The following is a 19064-nucleotide window of genomic DNA, read 5'->3' as shown; positions in this document are numbered from 1 at the left end:
GTTTTTAAAAAAAAAAAAAAAAAATCTGCTCTCCAACAAGGAACTTGTGTGAACATATCCGAGCGACTTTCAATGGACTCGCAGTGGGAACAGATCCTTTAGTGGCCGACTCGTTTCTTTCCATGTCACTTTTTAGCCGAGTCTCAGGCCAAACAAGTCGGATCAATTTTTTTTAAACGTGTTTGTTTTTACAGCGTGGGACCAGCGCCTGACATCCTGGGATTTTAAAGACTTCTCAGACAGATTCCCTCAACCCCTTTCTTCCCCCCCAACCCCCTGCAGGGATTTATTTTTTTAAGTTGATGCTGGAAGGGCCTGTAAATTAAAATGTATAATTTCAACAAAAATTAAAACTGTTTTAGCTCATTCTGAATGAGGTAAATGCTCTGTGGGTTCAGTTGTTCCGTTTTCTGCTTCCAGGTTTGTTGAGAACATAAGATTTCATCTTCCGACCAGGTAGAGGACGTTGTGATGTAGTTTCACTCGACTCAAGATCTGTTTCAAAAATTTATTTCATTTCCAAAAAAGCTGTGCGAGTGAGGTGTTTCAGTCTAAAGGAAAACCAGATCACGTCAGGAATCCTCGGGACGCTTTCAGGACAGGCAGACTGGTTCCGTATTTTTGGAGCAGATCTTTGGCCTGTTGTCGAAGGACGTCTGAAACAGAAGACGACTTGTCGAGATGCAAGAGAACAAGGCAACATTCCACCACATCTGGACGAGGAAACATCTGCAAGACAAAAAAAAAAAATCCATAGGCATTGTCCATTTCTTGGAATTGTTTGTATCCAGACTTGCCAACCAACTTTAATTACCTTGATTGTGTTGGGAATGTTTTCTAGGGTCTGTTGGAGTTTGGACATCTTTGAGGACAAAGAAAGGAAAGTTTCCTCCTCAGATCTGCACAAAAAGGAAGGAAACATCAGGAAGAAGAGCAACAGTCACTTTGGTCTGAAATGTTCCAAAGAATTTGACTTAAAGACAAACATTAAGTAAAAGTAAAACCAGCTCCGCCATACAAGTGTTATTACATCTAGGGCTAGAACTTTTAAAAAGACAGTAAGCTTAACATCAGACTTAACCCAGCTGCTGAAATGTACAAATATGAGGCACAGCTTAATGAAACGTGAAACCTGATGAGGAAATTTAGACCTTTTTATGGCATTTTAAGAGCCACTTCTCCAGATAAAGAAAATGGAAATAAGCGACGACAATCCTGACCCTTGCTCAACGTCTGAGGTTGCTGTCTGAGACGGACTGCCTTCCTGTTGGTTCCCAGAGTCCGTCCGTCCATCCTGGACCCGGCTGTGCTGCAGAACCATGGTGGACAGTCGCTCCTGGGTCTCTCTCACTGACCTCTGAGTGGCCTGACAGGCCGCATGAGGCTCTGATAGAAGCGCCGATGGCTCAAAGTCCAGTCCTTGAGAGCACCGCTCTTTCAACTCTGCCGCTCCTGCCTGGTCGTTCGGCTCGTCGTTGATGCAGAAGCTGGGTCCATTTTGGACCACCGAGTCCCTCCACCAACACTCATACAGACGGTGGTAACAGACGACCGCCTGCAGGCTGCCGGCTTCGGCTTCAGCTTCAGAGAGGTGGAGTGTTGTGGAATGTTTCCTGGAAAATATCCTGACGTCACCTGTGTGACAAACCGATCAATTAGTTAATATCAGGGCTGGGAGATAAATTGATTTTATCCATTAATCTAATTTTTGAAGATTTAATTTTTGGAACATTGGATTTTTTTTTTCCCACCACAGCTTTCCTTAGTTCAGAGTGATGTCACCGCAGCCAGAGCCGCCATCTTGCTTGGGAAGCTGCCATATATTTGCACTATAAATTCAGGTATACTCTGAAATATAATGGTCACGCAAATATTTTTTTTCTTTTTTCATTACAAGAATACGGCATTTTACAAGAATAAAGTAGAATGACATTAATGTTGAAATAATAGAATTAAGTAATTTCACGAAAATTCCCAACAACCAAAAAAAAAAAAAGTAAAAAACTCAGGCTTTTTTTTCTTAAATAACTTTTCATATTTCAGAAGTTCTTCTAGTAAAGAAGCATTTATTTTGCTAATGACTATATTTTCATAATTAAAGACTCTCGCAGCTGGTCCCCAATTCTCCATTGTACAACTCTCAGAAGAGATGACTGAAATAAGTCACTTTTGAAAATGGTTTCTGTCATTTTAATAAAAATTAAATTAAAATCACATCTGCTCTGAAAAAAAAAATCTAATTTTACTTTTAAGCTGCATCACTCAGCCCTAATTAATATTAACTACAATCTCTAGAATGATTTCAAACCAGCTTAAATAAAAGCTTGAAGTAGTACTGATACCTTCAGGGAACAGCAGCCGGCAGAACGTCGCAGAGACCTCAAAGTGTCCAGAGTCTCCGATCCAAGCCGCAGCCTGCCACAGCTCCGTCAGCAGCCGCCTGTCGTCGCTCAGCAGCCAGCTGAGCAGCGAGCGAGTCAGATGGACCGAGGAGTACAGCAGGACCTGAACATGGACAGAAATGGGTTCGTGTAATGAATTGAAACAAATAATTAACTTACGATTAAAGGTTTAATAGGTTAAAATGAGCTCCAATCAATTAATGTCTTCTTAGACATTATTTCAGTGTTATAGTTTGGCCTCCACCCAGAAGCAGAGCTGGTTGATGCAGGAAAAAAGACGGCAGAGCCAAACCAGAACAGAAAAGAGAAGTTTTAGCATTTAGCAAACACAGATGGTAGTATGTATCTCTCCGTTTCAAATATTTGTATTCTTTTCATTTTTTAATTCAGCAACCCAAGTCGTTCCCATTTTGCAATACATGTGAATGTTCTCTGTGGGTGGTCTTCGGAGCGAACCTGTCTGAGAGGAATGCTGGCGCTCCGTGCTGGAGTCTCCACAGACTTCAGCTCTTCCAGAAGCGCGCTGATGCTCCGATCTCCAGCTGAATTCAGGCAAACGTTAAACTCTTCCTCCCAGATGTCTCTCGCTCTGTCCTGGAAGGTGTTGTAACCGTTCAGGTTTGCCCACGGATGAGTGGAGACACAGGAAGCCGGGGCGAGGACGCCAGAGTCCTCCAGCGCCGCAGCCAGCAGTTCAGCCACACACAGATGGAGCCTGTGGGCCTACAGGACACAAAGTGCAACATTAAATGCTTTGAATATTTACAGAAAGGAGTAGTTTCAGGATATGACAGATTCTCACCAGCAGGGGGCTCTGTGAGCTCAGAACCCCCTGCGCTCCGACCCAGTCCTGAGCAGCGGCCAGGTCTTTAGCGCATCTCAGAGCCAGAGTTTGGCCCAGAACTTCCTCTCCGGAGATTCTCGCCAGATCAGCCGCCGTCCTCAGAGACGGGGCGTCGTTCTTCCTGGCGATGACTTTGGCTGCGTCAAAACTGCAGCCGGCACCGAGGTAACTGACCGCAAACGTAGGAGGAGAGAAAATATAAACAGTTCAGAATCACAATCTGAATTCTGGGTGTAATTCTGTGGTTCTGCTTCTGACCATTTAGCAGCAGCAGATAAATGTCCGTCTTTCTCCAGCACAGCAGCCCAGCATGTGTAGAGATCCTTCAGCAGAGGCTGGTCTGCAGGGAGCCGGGCTTTCACCAGAGCAATGGCCTCCCTGAAGAACACCAGACCAGACGCAGGAACAGCACAAAAATCAACGGCATTAAAACTAAAGTCTGTGCCATAAATACTCTGCTTCTCACTGTGCTTTTAAGAAGGGCATTTATGTCACTTATTTCTAAACTTTTATTGATTTATTTGAATCTTTTTGATTTGGATGTGTTTGGAACCACTCCTTAGATCTCCTTAGTCCCACCACCTCCATTAATTCAGTTCAAACATCTTTAGCAAAAGAAACTGAGGGGGATTAGCAGTGCTTGCTAACAACTGACTGAATCATCCAGGACATAGTCTCTTTACTGTGATAGATGATTTACTATCACAGTAAATAGTCTATTTCATGGACTATTTACTGTGAAATAGTCTGTTCTGCCCAGATGTTGAGCTGTTGACATGACAATCTTGAAACTGTCCTACCTACAGCAACTGTCTTCAGTCAGAAGCCACTTCAGACTTGTTCTGAGACTGACTGTTACTGCAGATTCTTCCTGACCACAACATCACCATTCACAACGCCTCTTAGATGTGCTTCTTTAGGACATCAGTTAAATAAAGGAACGTGAATGTCCGCAATAAACTCAATCTTGCACACCCATTTCTTGTTTTATAGTCTTTGAAGCCATATGTTGTGCAATTACCCTACTCTGGAAAAAAAAATACTAAAAATGGAACTTAATGCCCATGATGAGTGGATGTAAACATAAATTAAGCAGAGAGCAACAGTAAGTTACACAGATAAGCTCGTGTGTATGAACGGTGGGAGACATGAACCTGTAGAGCTTGTTGGACCTCAGCAGGTCCACAGCCTCGTACAGCTTGTTGATGGACAGCAGGTGGGACGCTGCCTTCAGGAACTGCTCCTGCAGACACAGCTGCTTGACGAAGGCCTCCACCGTACGGCTCCACACCTCGAAGCCAGCTGGCATGAGAAGAAAAATAAAACCAAACCGTTTTTTACTAGAATAAATCTAAAATTCTCCTGTTCACCACTAGAGGGAACCCTTGTGCACAGCAATAAAAGCGCAGCCTGCTGAGGTGAAGCTGTTACCCATGGGAGCGATGGAGAGCAGGTGGTCACTGAGCTCTCCTCTCTCCGTGGCGAGCTGCAGCGCCCCCTGCAGGTCTCCGCTCCACAGGCGCAAATACACCACAGAGTCGTAGTGGCCCGCCTCCACATGGCTCTCCTCTAAGCAACAAGAGAAGAAGAAAAATAGTTTAGTCTTTGACTCTGAACTTCTTAACCTTCAGCAGCTGAAGAAGAAAAATCCCACAAACCTTCAGCCTCAAACATGCGGTGCAGAGCCTCTCTGTCATGAAACAGACCCAGGTGGATATAATCTCCTTGGCCTGGGACACAGCCCGCAGGTGGCGCTAAAAACACAAAAACGCTTTTATCGACAGATCTTTGACCTTTTTGTATGTAGAAACTTAACCAGTTTTTGCAAGATAAAGCAACAAAAGTTTAGTGCATAAGTCAAAATCTAGAACCTCAAGTACAACACCCTGAAATAAATATTTACGCCCCTTGAACCTTTCCACATAATGTCAAGTTGCAGCCACAAATATGTCTTTATGCGACATAGAAACACAAAGTAGTGCAGAACTATGCAGCTAATTGCTTTCAGACGTCACCAAATTATTAAACAGAATCAAGCTGTGTGCAATTCACAGATATTTCTATTTGTGAAGTTCGTTGATATATAGAGGTGTAACGACTACAGTTTTCTGGCCAATCACCTATCTTTATAAAAGTCTGACCTGACGATTTTGATTTTGGCCAATGTCTGAAAAGTCGCAAAATGCAGCGACAAAGTTGGAAACAGTGTGGTGATTAATGTCAACTCCTGATTTTCAGACTTCTGTGGAGGGAAACGAGCTCAGTTCTCATTTAAGTACTGGGCGACTGCAGCTCTCTCAAAATTAAGGAAATCATGTCTGATCTATTGCTGCACCTCTACTGAAATGGATTTTCAATAACATTCAGTCCAGCTGCTTTCCAATTGGTATTCATTGTTTAAAAATATTAAACCAAATGATTGAAACCAACCAATCAGATGCCTTCAGTTATGGAGACAGATCGACGGGTGAATAGATCCATTTTGCCTTAGTTTAAGAACTAGTAAATATTTCTCTAGATGGATATAAGACATGAACCCTCCGACTTTAAGCTTCTCACCACTGGAGTGTTTGACTGAAGCCAGAGTCAGGCAGTCCTGCAGCAGCTCCTCTTTGGGCCTGTGGTCCATGGATGTGCTGAGAGGCAGCATGGAGCGAGGCTTCTTCTTCTTCATCAGGTCTGGAGAGGCAACACATGAAACATTATGAGATATTGACCAGTTATTTACAATGGAGGATTGGATTAATAGATGCAAAACAAACATCAGAATTTACTCTCATTTTCACAACCATCCTGTTCAGTTTTTCAGAAAAAATGAATCCACCCACCTGGTTTGTCTTTAAGTTTTGCAGCAGGAGTGGATTTCCTTGGTACCTCAATAACTGCTAAGAATAAAAAAAAATGCTTCATATAAAATAATAATTAAAACAAGCTCCTTTTACTGTACTGTTCACCTACCAGCTGGAGATTCCAGACTGTTTGTTGATCGGACTTCTTCCTCTTCGTCTTCCTCAGACAGAGCCTGCTCTGCCTGCTTTCCTTCAGTTGCCGGCTCGCCGTTGATCTTTGGTTCTGCCGGTCCAACAGATCCTGATGCCATCTTGTTCTTTTTCTTCTGCTTCTTTTCCTGCATCATGACCATCTTCTTCCCTGAGATTAAATGGTAGCATGGCGTCACAGAAAGCTGTATCGGCAAACAGACCTTCTTCATGTCCATGTCTACCTTTAGGGGGCTTGGTGAACTCCTGCTGGGAGACCTTCCACTCCTGGACTGTGAAGTCTTTCCCTCCAGTCCAGATCACATCTGGATCAGCTGGAGACCAGTCAACACACAGCAGATACCCAGTGTGACCGCGGTAGTTGGAGACGGCCGCTTCCTCCAGGACGTCCCACACCTACATGGAGGGACACCATTAAATATCACCGTCCAACTCAAACTGTTCAACTGGGTAAATGAGCTTTAAGAAGATGTTTGTTTAGAGCTAAAGATAAATCTATATGGATGGTTGATTGATGGTATAGCTAATTCACTTTTGAGAGAAGAAGTAGATGGTATAAGGTTTTTTCTTCCCACTACTCCTTTTTATTCAAAACCTGTTTGTAATGCGACATGTTCAAATGAACAAAATAACTCCCTATACTTTAGGGAGATATTTGTATTTTATTTATTTATTTGTATTTTATTTATTTATTCGAATAAAGTATAGGAGCTTAAGTGTAGTTCAAGACTGCATAGAAGTAAAGTACCCAGATACATGTCCAGACTGACCTGAGCCGTGCCGTCGTATGAGGCGGTGACGAGTCGGCCGCTGTGGTGCGGACTCCAGGCCACGCTGGTGATTTTAGCCGTGTGACCACAGAGCCGGCGGTACGGCTCAGTCAGCACCGCCGGGCTCTCTGGAGGATTCTCTGCAGAAAGCGAGATAATGAAATATATGCTGCCCAAAACTAGATTAAAGAAATAAACTAAACTTTGATTCTATGTGAAAGAAAAAATATACAAATTAAAACAGATTTTGTTAAATCTGTGCAAAATGCAAGACGCATAGTTCCAACTGACTGGGCATTCAAAAAAGCAACAAAACGTTTTTCCCCTCTAATTTTCCCTGATACGATGGCACCCTAGAAGGAAAGCCACATTTCCAATAGCAAAAGACAAAGATGCTCCAAAACACCAGTTGATTGCAATTATTTTGCTATTTGTGAATGGCCTCTTCCTCAGCAGTACCAGGTTGCATTGGCAACACTCTTCAGTGTGAACATTGTTATTGTGTAAAGATAAAAAGTCTCTTAAAATGAAGTCAGAGGGAGAAATTGTAAGAAGCTACTCAGGTGGACAATAGTTTAAACAATGTGTAGGGAGACAGCTACTGTTTATTCAGGCTTTCAACGGATAACAGGAAGGCTCAACTTATTGCAGAAAAGTTGTGAAGATTTTTTGAAATGTCAAAATTAAGGTAAGGATCTACATTCTCTGAATACACAGAATCTGCCAGTCACTAACTGCTAATCAGACAATAATAAGGCAGTTTAAAATGTCAACTCAATTTTCCTTTTTTTTTTTAAATAAAGGAATAATAAACACAAAAATCTAGAAAAAAGGTCTGAAATAATGTTTTCATAGCTAAAAATTCTAGAACTGCACGAGGTCAGGATCGACAAGAAATACCAATAATGAATGGAGGAAAAAAATATCTGAAAACAACAAGAAAATGTTTCCAACCAATGACAGAGCGGAGGTCGTGGATGTAGACGATGGCATTGCTGGAGCCTGAGGCCAGCAGGCAGTGGAGTTCCGGCGCAGCGCCGTGGTCGTGGTGCCATCGCAGCGTGTTGATGATCTTGTGGTGCTGCTGGATGCTGCACAGCAGCAACAGACTGGGAGCCTGATACACATCGATGCTCCTGCAGGAACAAAACACTCAGATGTTCAGAAGGTGTGTGGGTATGACTAACCACAATATCATATCTATTACTTAGACAACGATACAATGTTTGCTGTCACAATACAATTTAATTCACAAAACTGCAATCAATAAATCATATGCGCACTTAACATCTATTTCAACTCAAAAAAATAACGACTATGCTCTTACAGGCATTGAAGTAAAAAGTTAAAAATAAGGAAATATCTTAAACTTGATGAAACAGACTGATATTTATATTTTGCATCAACGTAATTGGATCATTAATCATTTAACTGATATAAATCAATGTATTGCTACTCCTCTAGTTTATAACAATTCATTTAGAAGAAATTCTTTGTGATGCTAACACTGTAACTCAAGAAGGAGTTGTGGCCCTTCTCTAGTTAAAACAACTTACAATTATTTAATAAAAACTAACTCAACTGAGGAAACTGAAGCTATACCACTGCCTCTTTTTTTTTAACCTTTTCTGGCTCAGGATGCCAAAAATATCCTGAACTAAAATTAAATCAGTGAAGTAATTTTGTTGAGACTAGAAACAGACAATAAAAAGAATCTAAAAAAAAATTAAGCACATAAATATTAAAAATAAAAATTCTCAAAGACCCCCAACTATCCTCTGACGACTCTGAATTTACTGGTCCTGCTTTTGAACTTTAAATGAACACAGAAATAAATACAAAGACTCAACAGCTCAAACAGAACTAATCTCCTTATTCTGTGGGTAAATAGATTTGAGTCACTCACCCATCCTCGTTGCCGATGGCGACAACCTTCCCATCCGGCTTCCAGCTGAGGTCGGTGTGTGGAGACAACTTGTGCTGTTTGAAAGCAGGAGAGGTTCAGTAGAAACAAGACCGAACACAGGCTTTTTTTCTAATGTTCAGCTAAAAAAAATATCAGAAATGACTCAAGATTTTAGTTTTGTCATCCTGACGACACACACACTCCACACACACCCCACCTGGATGTTGTTGGTGTCTCTGATGAGCTTGTCGATGTCTGATGCCTCTCCGTTCAGCCTCGCTGGTTCGTGTTGCAGGATGATGCCCTCGCCGGCGCAGCTGTACAGACTGTAGCTCTGCTTTCCTTCTGCACCTAAACGTCACACAAACGTGTCTCATAGATGCAGTCTGTCCCTGCAGACCAGCTGCACTTTGGAAATCAGCAGCAACATTTTCAAGTTAAAGTTTTCTTGATTTTGATTTCAGAGCTAGCAGGGACTCACCAAACGACAGCGGGGGCACTGGGGGCCCCCAGGCCAATGTGTACACAGTCTTCCTGTGATAGGAGCTCGATATCTGAGGAGGCCTGCAGGAGAACAATCAGAGAGAGAGAGAGGATGGTGACACTTTAGGAAAATGACCCAAAGGAATTGGAAGATGAAAGACACTTTCAGTGTTTTGTGTTTTGCCAGTTTGGCAAATGGATACAAAAACACATGAAATGACCTCCTTGAACCAGCGGTCAAAAGCAATCAGGAGAAGGAGGAAGTTTGGAAAGAGTATTACAAATCCTGCCATAGAGGATCTTACTTGTTGGAGAAGACGTCGTAGATCCCAACTTTTCCATCATCGGTTCCAAAAGCCAAGGACCCCTCTTTTTTCGGGTGCCACGCCAGCTGCAATTAAAGCAAAAACTAATACATGTTTTTCATCTCTAGAATGTTTACTGCAAGTAAGTAGTTTTAAAAGTTCACCTGTTTGCTAATAAAGGGGACGTTTTTTTATATTTTCAAACTGTTTCAAGCCCTAATGTGACCCATGTCCTTCACAGCACAGGTTCAAGGGCGACCACATGATGATGTTTCACTGAGGGTACAGTTTTACTGTGGTCTCATTTTTTTAACCACACTGAGTTTTGGAAAATTGTAAGATACCCACAGCTAAGTCTTACCGCTGTGACCTTGGACTTGATGCCCTGCCAAAACGATCTGACGTCGTACTGGTTCTGGGTGCTTAGCGTATTCCACACTCGGATCAGGTTGTCCCCGACGCCAAGCGCAAGACAGCCGACGCCCACTGGGGAGAAGCTCAAGGTGTAGACGTGACCCCCCAGCGTGGGCAGGGTCCAACAGCAGCTCAGAGAGTCCATGTCCCAGCACTTAATCTGAACCAGTGGCAAAAAAGAGAACAACTTAATCCTCTTCAACCCACCTAATCTGTCTGGGGTTGCTGCAGTGTAAAGAAGCACTAAATCCCAGAAGCATAAACAAACATGGATTTTATGCTGGATTAAAAAAAAGAGCATTATTTCCATTTAAATTTCTAATATGACATAATTTTTGTCACAAAAGTCTTATTTTTAACCAACAGTTTCTCAAAATGCAGGTTTCAGGTTAAACATTTATCTTTGGCTGGAGAAAAAGAACTTCTAAAGTTCTAAAGAGCAGAAAAGTTGAATATTTGTTCTTTTCAAGTGTATTAAATTAAAAAGTACTTTCCCCGTTTTTTATTCTTTTTAATGTCTTGTACAACTTTTTTATTTCTAAAACAATTTGTAAAAGTTTAAAAACTCTTAGAGACAAATCATTTTTTCCTCAAAGATCTAGTAAAACAAACGTGGGTAAGTAAAACTTTAGTTATTTTTTTGGGTGAAGCCAGGCACACACCTCTCTGTCCATGGATGTGCTGATGAGAATCTCTCGGCCGTCCTGCAGCTGAACAGAACTCATGTTGAAGACGATCCGGCTGTGGTTCTGACCCTCAGACGACGTTCCAAACAGACTCCACTTCTGCTTACCGGTCTTGGCCAAATCCCACATTGCCAGCTCACCGCTGGAGTGGTAGGAACAGTTAAACGTCAACCCTAACCCCCATTTTAGCAGGAAATAATTCAACAATATAAACACTGTTTTATGTTTGTCAGCAATATAAATAAAATAGCCTTAATATTAAATTTACTTCATTTATGACTTTGTTTCTTTGTACAATTTCAGTTTTCTGGCACAAAATTTGTATCCAAAGAGTCCTGGTTCATAATACCGGCCACTAATAGAGCTTCCAGAGTATTTGGAACAGAGATAGGCCTCCAACAAGTTCAACTCTTATTTTTCTTGATTAGAGCACATGGTCCTAGTCAAAGTGTCAGTTTTGAAAATAATGCTTCAATATAGTTTTAACTAAAAGATCTTTTTTTTTTAATTATTTTTTTATATCTGCTACTTATTCCTGAGGATTAGTAACACTCATCTTAATCTAAACTTTTATGCCTCCTGCGTGTCCCAACTCCCCCATAGGAAAACTCTGGACCTGAAGCAGCTGGAAACAAGCTGTGTCGCTCGTCCCTTTGGCCAGTGGATGTTGAGCCAGATCCTCTCTTTCACCCCGGGGTCGACAGCAGAGCCTCTTCTCTTTAGAAACGGCAGTTTCAACGTCATCACGCCTGTCAGGAGAGGGGGAGAAAACATGAAGGGATTTAGGGTTTAAATTCACTGCAGAGGGGAGCTGGAAATGAATGAAAATGTGATTTCATCCTAAAATGTCTAAACTCCCTCATTGATATTATTGGCATACTAGAAATAAATTCAAAACTAAATACTGAATTAAAGAAAAGTTTGAAGCATTTTCATGTCTCACAAACCTCATCCCTCACCTTTTCCCTTGGCAGTGCTCCAGATCCTCACCGTCTGGTCTTTGCTTCCAGAAGCCAGGAAGCAGCCTGATTCTTCCCCAGCTGAAACTCCATTTGTTGCTGAAACATAATAAACGTGAGCCTTAAATTAAAAACAAAACAGCAGCGCTTTTGACATTTTTTTGGCTGGCAGGATAAAATTACCATCATGGTCCTCAGATGTGGTGTAGAGTGTGTCCTCCCCGATCAGCGGAGACCACGCCAGCGAGTGGATCTCGTTGTCATGTCCCCGGAGACGATGTATCACCTCACCTTTTTTACTAATGTCAATCAGCACAATCATCCCGTCTTTGTACCTGCACCACAATCAACAGCAGTTTAGTTGTCGTTATTGTAACATAAGTTCCACTGAACCATTCGTTTTTGTTGAAAGTGGCCCTTTATGCTTCCTTGAACATGCTACTATAAGTCTATACAAAACATCTTCTTTACATTTTTTTACATAAAATCATTCTTAGATAATGAGATTTTGATCCATTTCATGCTCTTTCAGAATGAGCTGCATTAGGGCCTCTTGTAGCTTTAAATCCAAATAAGCTGCTGCTGGCCACGCCCACCCCCAACTCAACATTTACACTCACATGTGAAAATGGCTGCAAACAAATGCACAACAACCGTGAATCTTTGAAAAGCGAAAGTGGAGCCTACTGCACAACCAACAAAATGCAGCAAGTGGTTTCAAATGGTAACAACTAATCACTTGTCTTTTCCAGCATCCATTGTAGAGCGCATAGAGTGGTAAGACCAGCTGACCAAACGTTCTGCTAGGCTTGATAAACTTTGCTGGACGCTAGGTTATCGGGGCTGAGGTTACTAGTTGAGGGGCTGGGCTCTGCTGGGGTTGCTAGGTAACTTTGCAGTGTCTGTTGATTCTGACTCAACATTCGGTTGGTTTTTGAAACGGCTCATTTTCTAACCAAACTCACACTTTAGATTGGTCTTTAAACTCTGTAACCCCTTATAAAGCCACCATCCTGAAGTCTAAACTGAGAAGTGATATATAATGATCTACCGACCCAACAGCCACAGACTTCCAGCTGTGAGGAGAGCAGGTGAGGCAGAAGATGGTCCTCGGCTCGGGGAAGAAGATGGCCGTGTCACCGGTGTGGAACCAGTGGCAGACCACCACTCCCTTCTCGTCACCCGACACCACCAGGTTTTTATCTGCAGGGGACCAGTGCACTGCTGAGATGGGGCTCTGCAATACACAATCCAGTATTTAGCAGAAAACTATGCCCAAGAATATCTAAAGGCTGGTGCAGTTGAGGCAGCAGCCAGCAGAGGGCAGTAGAATCATACTAAGCTAACCTGATGAGGCGCATTTTTCCTGATTAAAGTTTTGTTATTGGAGTCCCAGAAGCGTACGCTGCCATCAGTGGAGGAGCTGACACAAATGTGACTCTGCTCAGGGTGCTGGCAGAACGAAAAGCCAGACACCAAGTCCCTGTGGCCCACGAGTTCACCTGCAAAACACACACAAAGCATTGAATTCAATAATGAGCCTTTGGTCTTGAGTTTTCAACCATTCAGAGACAATTGGAGTCCTCCCACTCCAGTGGATCCGCTAGGGCAGAAATCCTCCCCCTGAACTCTGATATGAAACTGGTTCCTGCTTTCAAAATAAGAAAAAAGACCCTTGTTTACGAAAATGTTTTTTTTTTTTTTTTTTTTTTTTTGAGTCAAAGCAGTTCATAAACATTTTCAAAACAAGAAAAAGTGAGAAATAGAATAATTAAAACTGCTCCTGGAAGCAGCTTTCTGAAAACTGGTTCCAAGAAATTATGTTAAAGTCCAAATGAGGTTGCTTCAGTCAAAATAAAGGGGGCAATAGAAACGCCCAAGAAAAGTTCATGAACTCAAAACGACGGAAGTCAAAAAAGTCCTGGTAAAACGTTTCTGTGGTAGAGACAGCTACCACTCAAAGAAGAGGCACAAAAAAAATACATGCTGGTCCTGGAAAAGGTTCCTTCAGTCGAAAACAGCCAGGAAAACAGTTCCAGAAGACTGCCCCAGTTCATGAAAAATATCTCCCTCATAGAAAAGCTGGGAGGCAGATGAGAAAGGGAATGGTTTCTGTCCAAAATAAATAAATGAATGAAAATCGAATTGATCCGATTGAAAATCAGAATCAAATAGTCTGGTTCCTAGGACATGAGGTCTCAAAAAGAGGTAAGGAGTGGGTATTAAAGATTGAATTATAAGGGGAAAAAAAGTCCTGCAGAAGAAAAAAAATCGGGGGAATGAGTAATTGCCCCATTAAAAAAATATCTGGTTTTTGTAAAAGGTTGCAGTGGCTCAGGGTGTCCCGCTGCAGTTCTCCAGCCCTGGAGTCCGGCCAGTTTTAGATGAGCCTCTGCTCCAACACAGAGCACAGCTGTCATGATTACTAAATAAAATAATACATGTTCTAGAGAGGTCTGCAGATGAACCATCATTTGATTGTGATGACTTGGGTATAAAACTAAAACATGCCGGATACCACGAGAACTGACTTTGGACACAACTGTTCTAGACTAAATAACAGTTCCAAAAAGATACCGAAATGTAAAAAGCACCCAAAATAGACAACAGAATTCCAAGCAACTTAAAAAAACAGTGATTAAAGTTACCACAAGGAGAAATATACTGTGGAAAACGTTCAAAGCAGATTTTTGAACCAATTCTCTCAGAGAACTAATCACTAAGCCTAGTGGTTTGTGGAGTTGTGAGAACAGACTCACCTGTAACCCTGCATGAAGCAGCAGAAACCTCAATCAGATAGATTACGTTTTTGGCTCCGACTCCCAGCAAACCGCTGCTGCTGACATCACTGCAGCGCGAGCTGTACCAGTTAGGAGAGGCGGGAAGAGACCTCTCACGCATGGCGTCTCAGACACTTTAGATAACCGTTAAATTTATTTCATAATTTTAAGACTAAATAAACCAAAATAAAAACTCCTCACATGCTACCTGGAGGGTTGCAGTCGCAACGTTAAAGAGCAGCGTGTTGTCGCAAAAACCCTGCCTAGAGTACGGAATCCTAATAGGGTCAAACCGCACGGAGTTTGCCGTTTTTTAATCCCGGATTTACAAGTTGTAAGCTGTTTGTATTGCCATATCAGGTGACAAAGCTACCAAAAACAGAAATATACATTTATACGTCCATTTCTACATGTAATTGTAATCATAATATTAAACACCAAATATATAAACGCTGCTACCGTAAAGATGCTGTTAAGACGTCGTGACAACAGCATTCAATATGGCGGTGGCAATGTCAGGTCGTGGTAAGTAAACCTTATTCATTTGTAAAAAGAGCAAACTGTTGCTTAATGTATATTTTTTTTATTTTTTTCAAATCTTGATGTTTTTTTCAGGCGTCGCCTTCATTAGGAACATAGTTGGGTCGCTACACTTGAGGTAAGGGCATTGTATATCTTAGCCGTGAAGCTGCTGTCTGAGAGGACTAACTGAACAGCTTTAATACTAAATCATGTCTGTCATTTTGTGGTAATCCTTTATAGCATGTAACATTTGTATTTTGATCACTTCTTTAAATCGTATCTAAAAAACCAAGCACAAGCTATAGTACATGGCTATTTCACACACGATCTACTATGGCTATGGTAATAGCACACAGCCATAGTACATAGGCTGTGTTCTATGGCAGCCTGAGCTGTACATAGGCTGCCAGAGCTATTGATTGTAGAGCTGTAACAATCAATACATCTACTATTGATTGTAACAGCAATCTTTGATCAGCTTTGGTTTAAAATGCAAAATACTTAAGCTAGCCAAAACCAGTTCCAGACAATGTGCTGTTTACAGAATGTTTATTGCATAAATTGTAACTTGTGAAACCTTTACTCCATTTGTAACACACTAAACTGCAATTTAAGACATAAGTACCACTTTAGATGATTATTAAAAACTGCTGTTCTAATTGGTTTTATTTGTATTGTTCATATTATTCACATGTCATGATTGGTGAAACTATTTAAAGTATTTAGGATCTGTGGATTATTCTACTCCAAATAAATGTTGAGATCTGAAATTTTCTGGGTTAAATGTTCTCTTTTGTATATGTCTTTTAAGACTATTCTGATTACATGGATTAAACCAGTTCTGTAAGAAGTTTGGTTTTTAAGCAGTGCCTCATTTAGGGTTTCTTAAATGCAGCTGAGTAAAGGTTCTGTGAGTTTTTCTTTGGGAATCTTCACAAATTGTTGAAAAGCTATTAACACAACTATTAATTACCATTTGACCTGACAACTTTTCAATTAAACTAATAGTTTGTCAGCTATTTAGTTGCTCAAAGCGTAGAATAATTGCAAATGTTAAAAGTTTTAACATTTTGTTCTGCCATAACTTAAAATAAAATGAATTTCTCATAATTTATTATGTTTATATTTTCAAAGCTTCCCACACTCTGAACAATTTCCAAAAGTTGTAGCATATCATGCTTTTTGTAATTTACAAGGTAAATTCTGCCTCCACTAAATTTTTTTGTTCCCTCTTTCATCGCCATGGTTACAGGTTGCAGGTTCTTGGTGGTGCATCGCAGCAGCTCTCATGTCTCCACACAAGCATTTCATTAGATGCCAAACACTGGGAGAGGAACAACCGGAAAGTATATCCTCCTCAGCTGCCGGAGGAGCCTCGCAGACCTGCAGTGAGTCACTCGACTGAAACCTTGAATGAGCAGAACACCTGGTGTTACTGTAAGATTTTCTAACATGATGTTTGTCTGCAGGAAGTTTATCACAGCAGGAGGCAAATAAAGTACAGCAAAGACAAGATGTGGTATTTGGCTAAGATGGTGAGACTCGCAGCAGAAATCTGGGATAAAACCTCAGAAAAAGTTGGAACATTATTTTTTTAAATGCATCAAAATGTAATTTGTTAATAAGAAAATAAACTAATCATTTTCACCTCACGTTATAAACATAAATTAAGAGTTTGATGTCAGCAGCACAGAAAACTTAGGAGATTTCTGTCTATTTTGTCAAACTGCATATTGTCTGAGGTTTTCCAGACTACTCTGTCCACATTTTAACCATCTTCACTTTATCTTTTAATAGTAGCCTTAATTTGTAGCCTTAATGTTGAAATACTGCAACCTCAAATTAAATAGAAAGATTATTTTCAATCTGAGTTATGTTCCTTACAGATCAGGGGGATGAGCATCGATGAGGCTATCGCTCAGCTGGAATTCAACGACAAGAAGGGAGCAAAGATCATGAGAGAAGTTTGTGGCTGCATCTGATTGAGTTTTGGCAAAAAAAACAAAATATCTGCATGAGTTTAAGAGTTCCTCTTTGCTTGATTCAGGTTCTTCTTGAAGCTCAAGAGATGGCGGTCAAGAATCACAACGTGGAGTATAAATCTAATCTCTACGTAGGTGAGTATCTGCAACCTTCTGTTCGCCATTGTGCCTTTAGGACTCAGCACTGCCCCCTCTCAGTGCCGCGTGGTACTTTGAGCCTCATCCTGTGCATTCTCAGTGCACATTTATGGCCAATCAAAAAGGTTATGGCAAATGCAACCCAAACCCGCTTTTTCTGCCCATATGCAACCCATATTCCACTTTTTCACGCAGTCTGAATGGTCCAATTGAGATTTTTTTTTATCACCCAAGAAAAAATCTAATTTGTCCCACTTCCTTATGTTGAACCAGGTTGTATATGCATCTGATTGTTTTTAAATTGTCTGCAGTCTAATCGATCATGTTGCATTTTATTTGACTTTTATGACAATAACGTGAGATATGCATCATCATTCTGCACCAAAAGAAGTCAGATTCAGTAAATCTGGACATAAACAATGGCTGAAAATTACAATTGTGAACTTATGAAAGAAGTCTGTGTAACAGAAGCGCATCATACCGAAGTCCCACAACTCCTGGCTCTGACTACACATCCAAACAAACTTTTCTGCAAAATAGCATTGCTATTGCTGATTCCAGTCACATATGAAAGATTTATTACAGATTTCAGCAAAAAAGACCTATCTCAATATTTTGGCACACATTCATTAAAAATGTTGATATCATTTTGGAAAGTAAATTTAGAGAACAGTCAAGTGGATTGATTTTTCTCTTATTAGTATTATACTTGTCATGATGACAGATGAGGAACTGCCTAAGTAATTTCTATCAGTTATGAAGCTGCAAAATTCACACATATGACATTTCTAAACACTGGCTGCCTCTTCTAGAGATTAAGATACATTTCTGCCCCCCTCTCACTTTTTGTAAGCCAATGCTGTTTGAGTTTGTAAATTTGTTCTCAGCAATATTTTTAGACTGTTTTTAATTGAGAGCTACTTTGGAAAATAGAAAATCATTCCATGTCTTTTCTCCGGTCGTTTCTTCTTCTTCCCTTCAGCCGAGTCATTCTCCGGCAAAGGGCAGTACCTGAAGAGGATCCGTTACCATGGCAGAGGCATGTTCGGCATCATGGACAAGGTTTACTGTCACTACTTCGTCAAGCTGGTGGAGGGTGTGCCACCCAAACCGGAGAAGAGGACGGGCTTCGATCAAGCCAAAGAGTACGTCCAAGGTCTCAAGAACCGGACCATCATCCACAGCCTGTAGATCACCCAGCCTTCAGCTGTTGTTTGTGTGTCATTTTATATTTGTAAATAAATACAAATTAATTAAAATACAATAAAATGTGCTTTGTGCTTTTTATTTGATTTCATTTTTTTTTCTTTGAGGTTTTTGTGAAGCACTGCAGTTTCTCTTCTAAAAATGAAACTAGAAAAAATTGGAGGAATTCTTTCCTCACTAGTTCTGATCGTTCAAGCTGTACTGGAAGCAGCTTTAATGTGTAGCCATTAGACATAATGAAGCAATAATGGTTCTTGGATCCTGTTCTGAAATGCTCATTAGCGATGCCTTCAGTCAACACTACAGGGTTTCTATGCAGCCTGGGAAAGTATGGGATTGAATTTAGGTTGTTTCCAGGTCTGAATAAGTCCTAAAAAAGTAAAAAAAAAACTAAAAAACATGTAGTATAAATACCTGTACATTGTTCATAGGAACAGAGGAACGTGTGACCAGAACATCTCATACTTCACAAGAACAAGTGGAGAATGTCTGAGAAGTTCAATCAAGCAGAAAAAGAATACTGCACAGAATTTGTCAAGAACAAGCTACTGCTTGTATCTGATGTAACTGAAAAAAAAAAAACTCAGACCACACAGGATTCAAACAAGATATATCATCCATGATTTCAGATGCATGTTTCCCCTTTACAGATGACTACATGTCTGCAT

At 40.9% G+C, this 19064-nt stretch overlaps 2 protein-coding genes across 5 annotated transcripts; one reads left to right on the top strand and one right to left on the bottom strand.

Moving 5' to 3' along the window:
- Window positions 1-174: 174 nt before the first annotated feature.
- On the bottom strand, window positions 175-14876 carry gemin5 (gem (nuclear organelle) associated protein 5). 4 transcript variants are annotated; one of them, XM_016678254.1, is made up of 28 exons: window positions 14528-14876; window positions 13116-13270; window positions 12824-13005; window positions 11952-12103; window positions 11769-11867; window positions 11426-11558; window positions 10786-10951; window positions 10071-10283; window positions 9710-9795; window positions 9403-9485; window positions 9139-9272; window positions 8922-8995; window positions 7970-8151; window positions 7016-7155; window positions 6470-6641; window positions 6205-6396; window positions 6075-6131; window positions 5806-5925; window positions 4905-5000; window positions 4678-4815; window positions 4401-4548; window positions 3505-3624; window positions 3205-3415; window positions 2859-3125; window positions 2343-2505; window positions 1216-1635; window positions 815-895; window positions 175-729 (listed from the first exon to the last, which is right to left on the bottom strand). In XM_016678254.1, exons 1-28 carry the CDS (start codon window positions 14667-14669, stop codon window positions 509-511), a joined length of 4347 nt encoding a protein of 1448 aa, XP_016533740.1. In that variant the 5' UTR covers window positions 14670-14876; the 3' UTR covers window positions 175-508. The 4 variants fall into 4 exon arrangements, with proteins under 4 accessions (XP_016533740.1, XP_007565554.1, XP_016533741.1 ...); XM_007565492.2 differs by having other exon boundaries at window positions 815-899; window positions 1221-1635; XM_016678255.1 differs by having other exon boundaries at window positions 6075-6128.
- Window positions 14877-14981: 105 nt separating this feature from the next.
- mrpl22 (mitochondrial ribosomal protein L22) lies at window positions 14982-18464 on the top strand. Its single transcript, XM_007565494.2, has 7 exons — window positions 14982-15073; window positions 15164-15206; window positions 16323-16458; window positions 16540-16605; window positions 16957-17034; window positions 17118-17187; window positions 18173-18464. Exons 1-7 carry the CDS (start codon window positions 15049-15051, stop codon window positions 18379-18381), a joined length of 627 nt encoding a protein of 208 aa, XP_007565556.1. The 5' UTR covers window positions 14982-15048; the 3' UTR covers window positions 18382-18464.
- The last annotated feature ends 600 nt before the right edge of the window (window positions 18465-19064 follow it).

Source organism: Poecilia formosa, unplaced genomic scaffold (genome assembly GCF_000485575.1).
Source record: "Poecilia formosa unplaced genomic scaffold, Poecilia_formosa-5.1.2 Scaffold177, whole genome shotgun sequence".
NCBI classification, from domain to species: domain Eukaryota; kingdom Metazoa; phylum Chordata; class Actinopteri; order Cyprinodontiformes; family Poeciliidae; genus Poecilia; species Poecilia formosa.
This window is presented reverse-complemented; position numbering and strand designations above follow the sequence as displayed.

Bases quoted from the DNA above. Each gene is read 5' to 3' on its own strand.
- mrpl22 (XM_007565494.2), top strand. From the start codon at position 15,049: ATGGCGGTGGCAATGTCAGGTCGTG. The intron at 15,074-15,163 runs GTAAGTAAACCT...TGTTTTTTTCAG, and splicing joins GGTGGCAATGTCAGGTCGTG to GCGTCGCCTTCATTAGGAAC. The intron at 15,207-16,322 runs GTAAGGGCATTG...CCATGGTTACAG, and splicing joins GTTGGGTCGCTACACTTGAG to GTTGCAGGTTCTTGGTGGTG.
- gemin5 (XM_016678254.1), bottom strand. From the start codon at position 14,669: ATGCGTGAGAGGTCTCTTCCCGCCTCTCCTAACTGGTACAGCTCGCGC. The intron at 11,868-11,951 runs GTAATTTTATCC...ATTATGTTTCAG, and splicing joins CACATCTGAGGACCATGATG to CAACAAATGGAGTTTCAGCT. The intron at 4,549-4,677 runs GTAACAGCTTCA...TTCTCATGCCAG, and splicing joins GCTCTCCATCGCTCCCATGG to CTGGCTTCGAGGTGTGGAGC.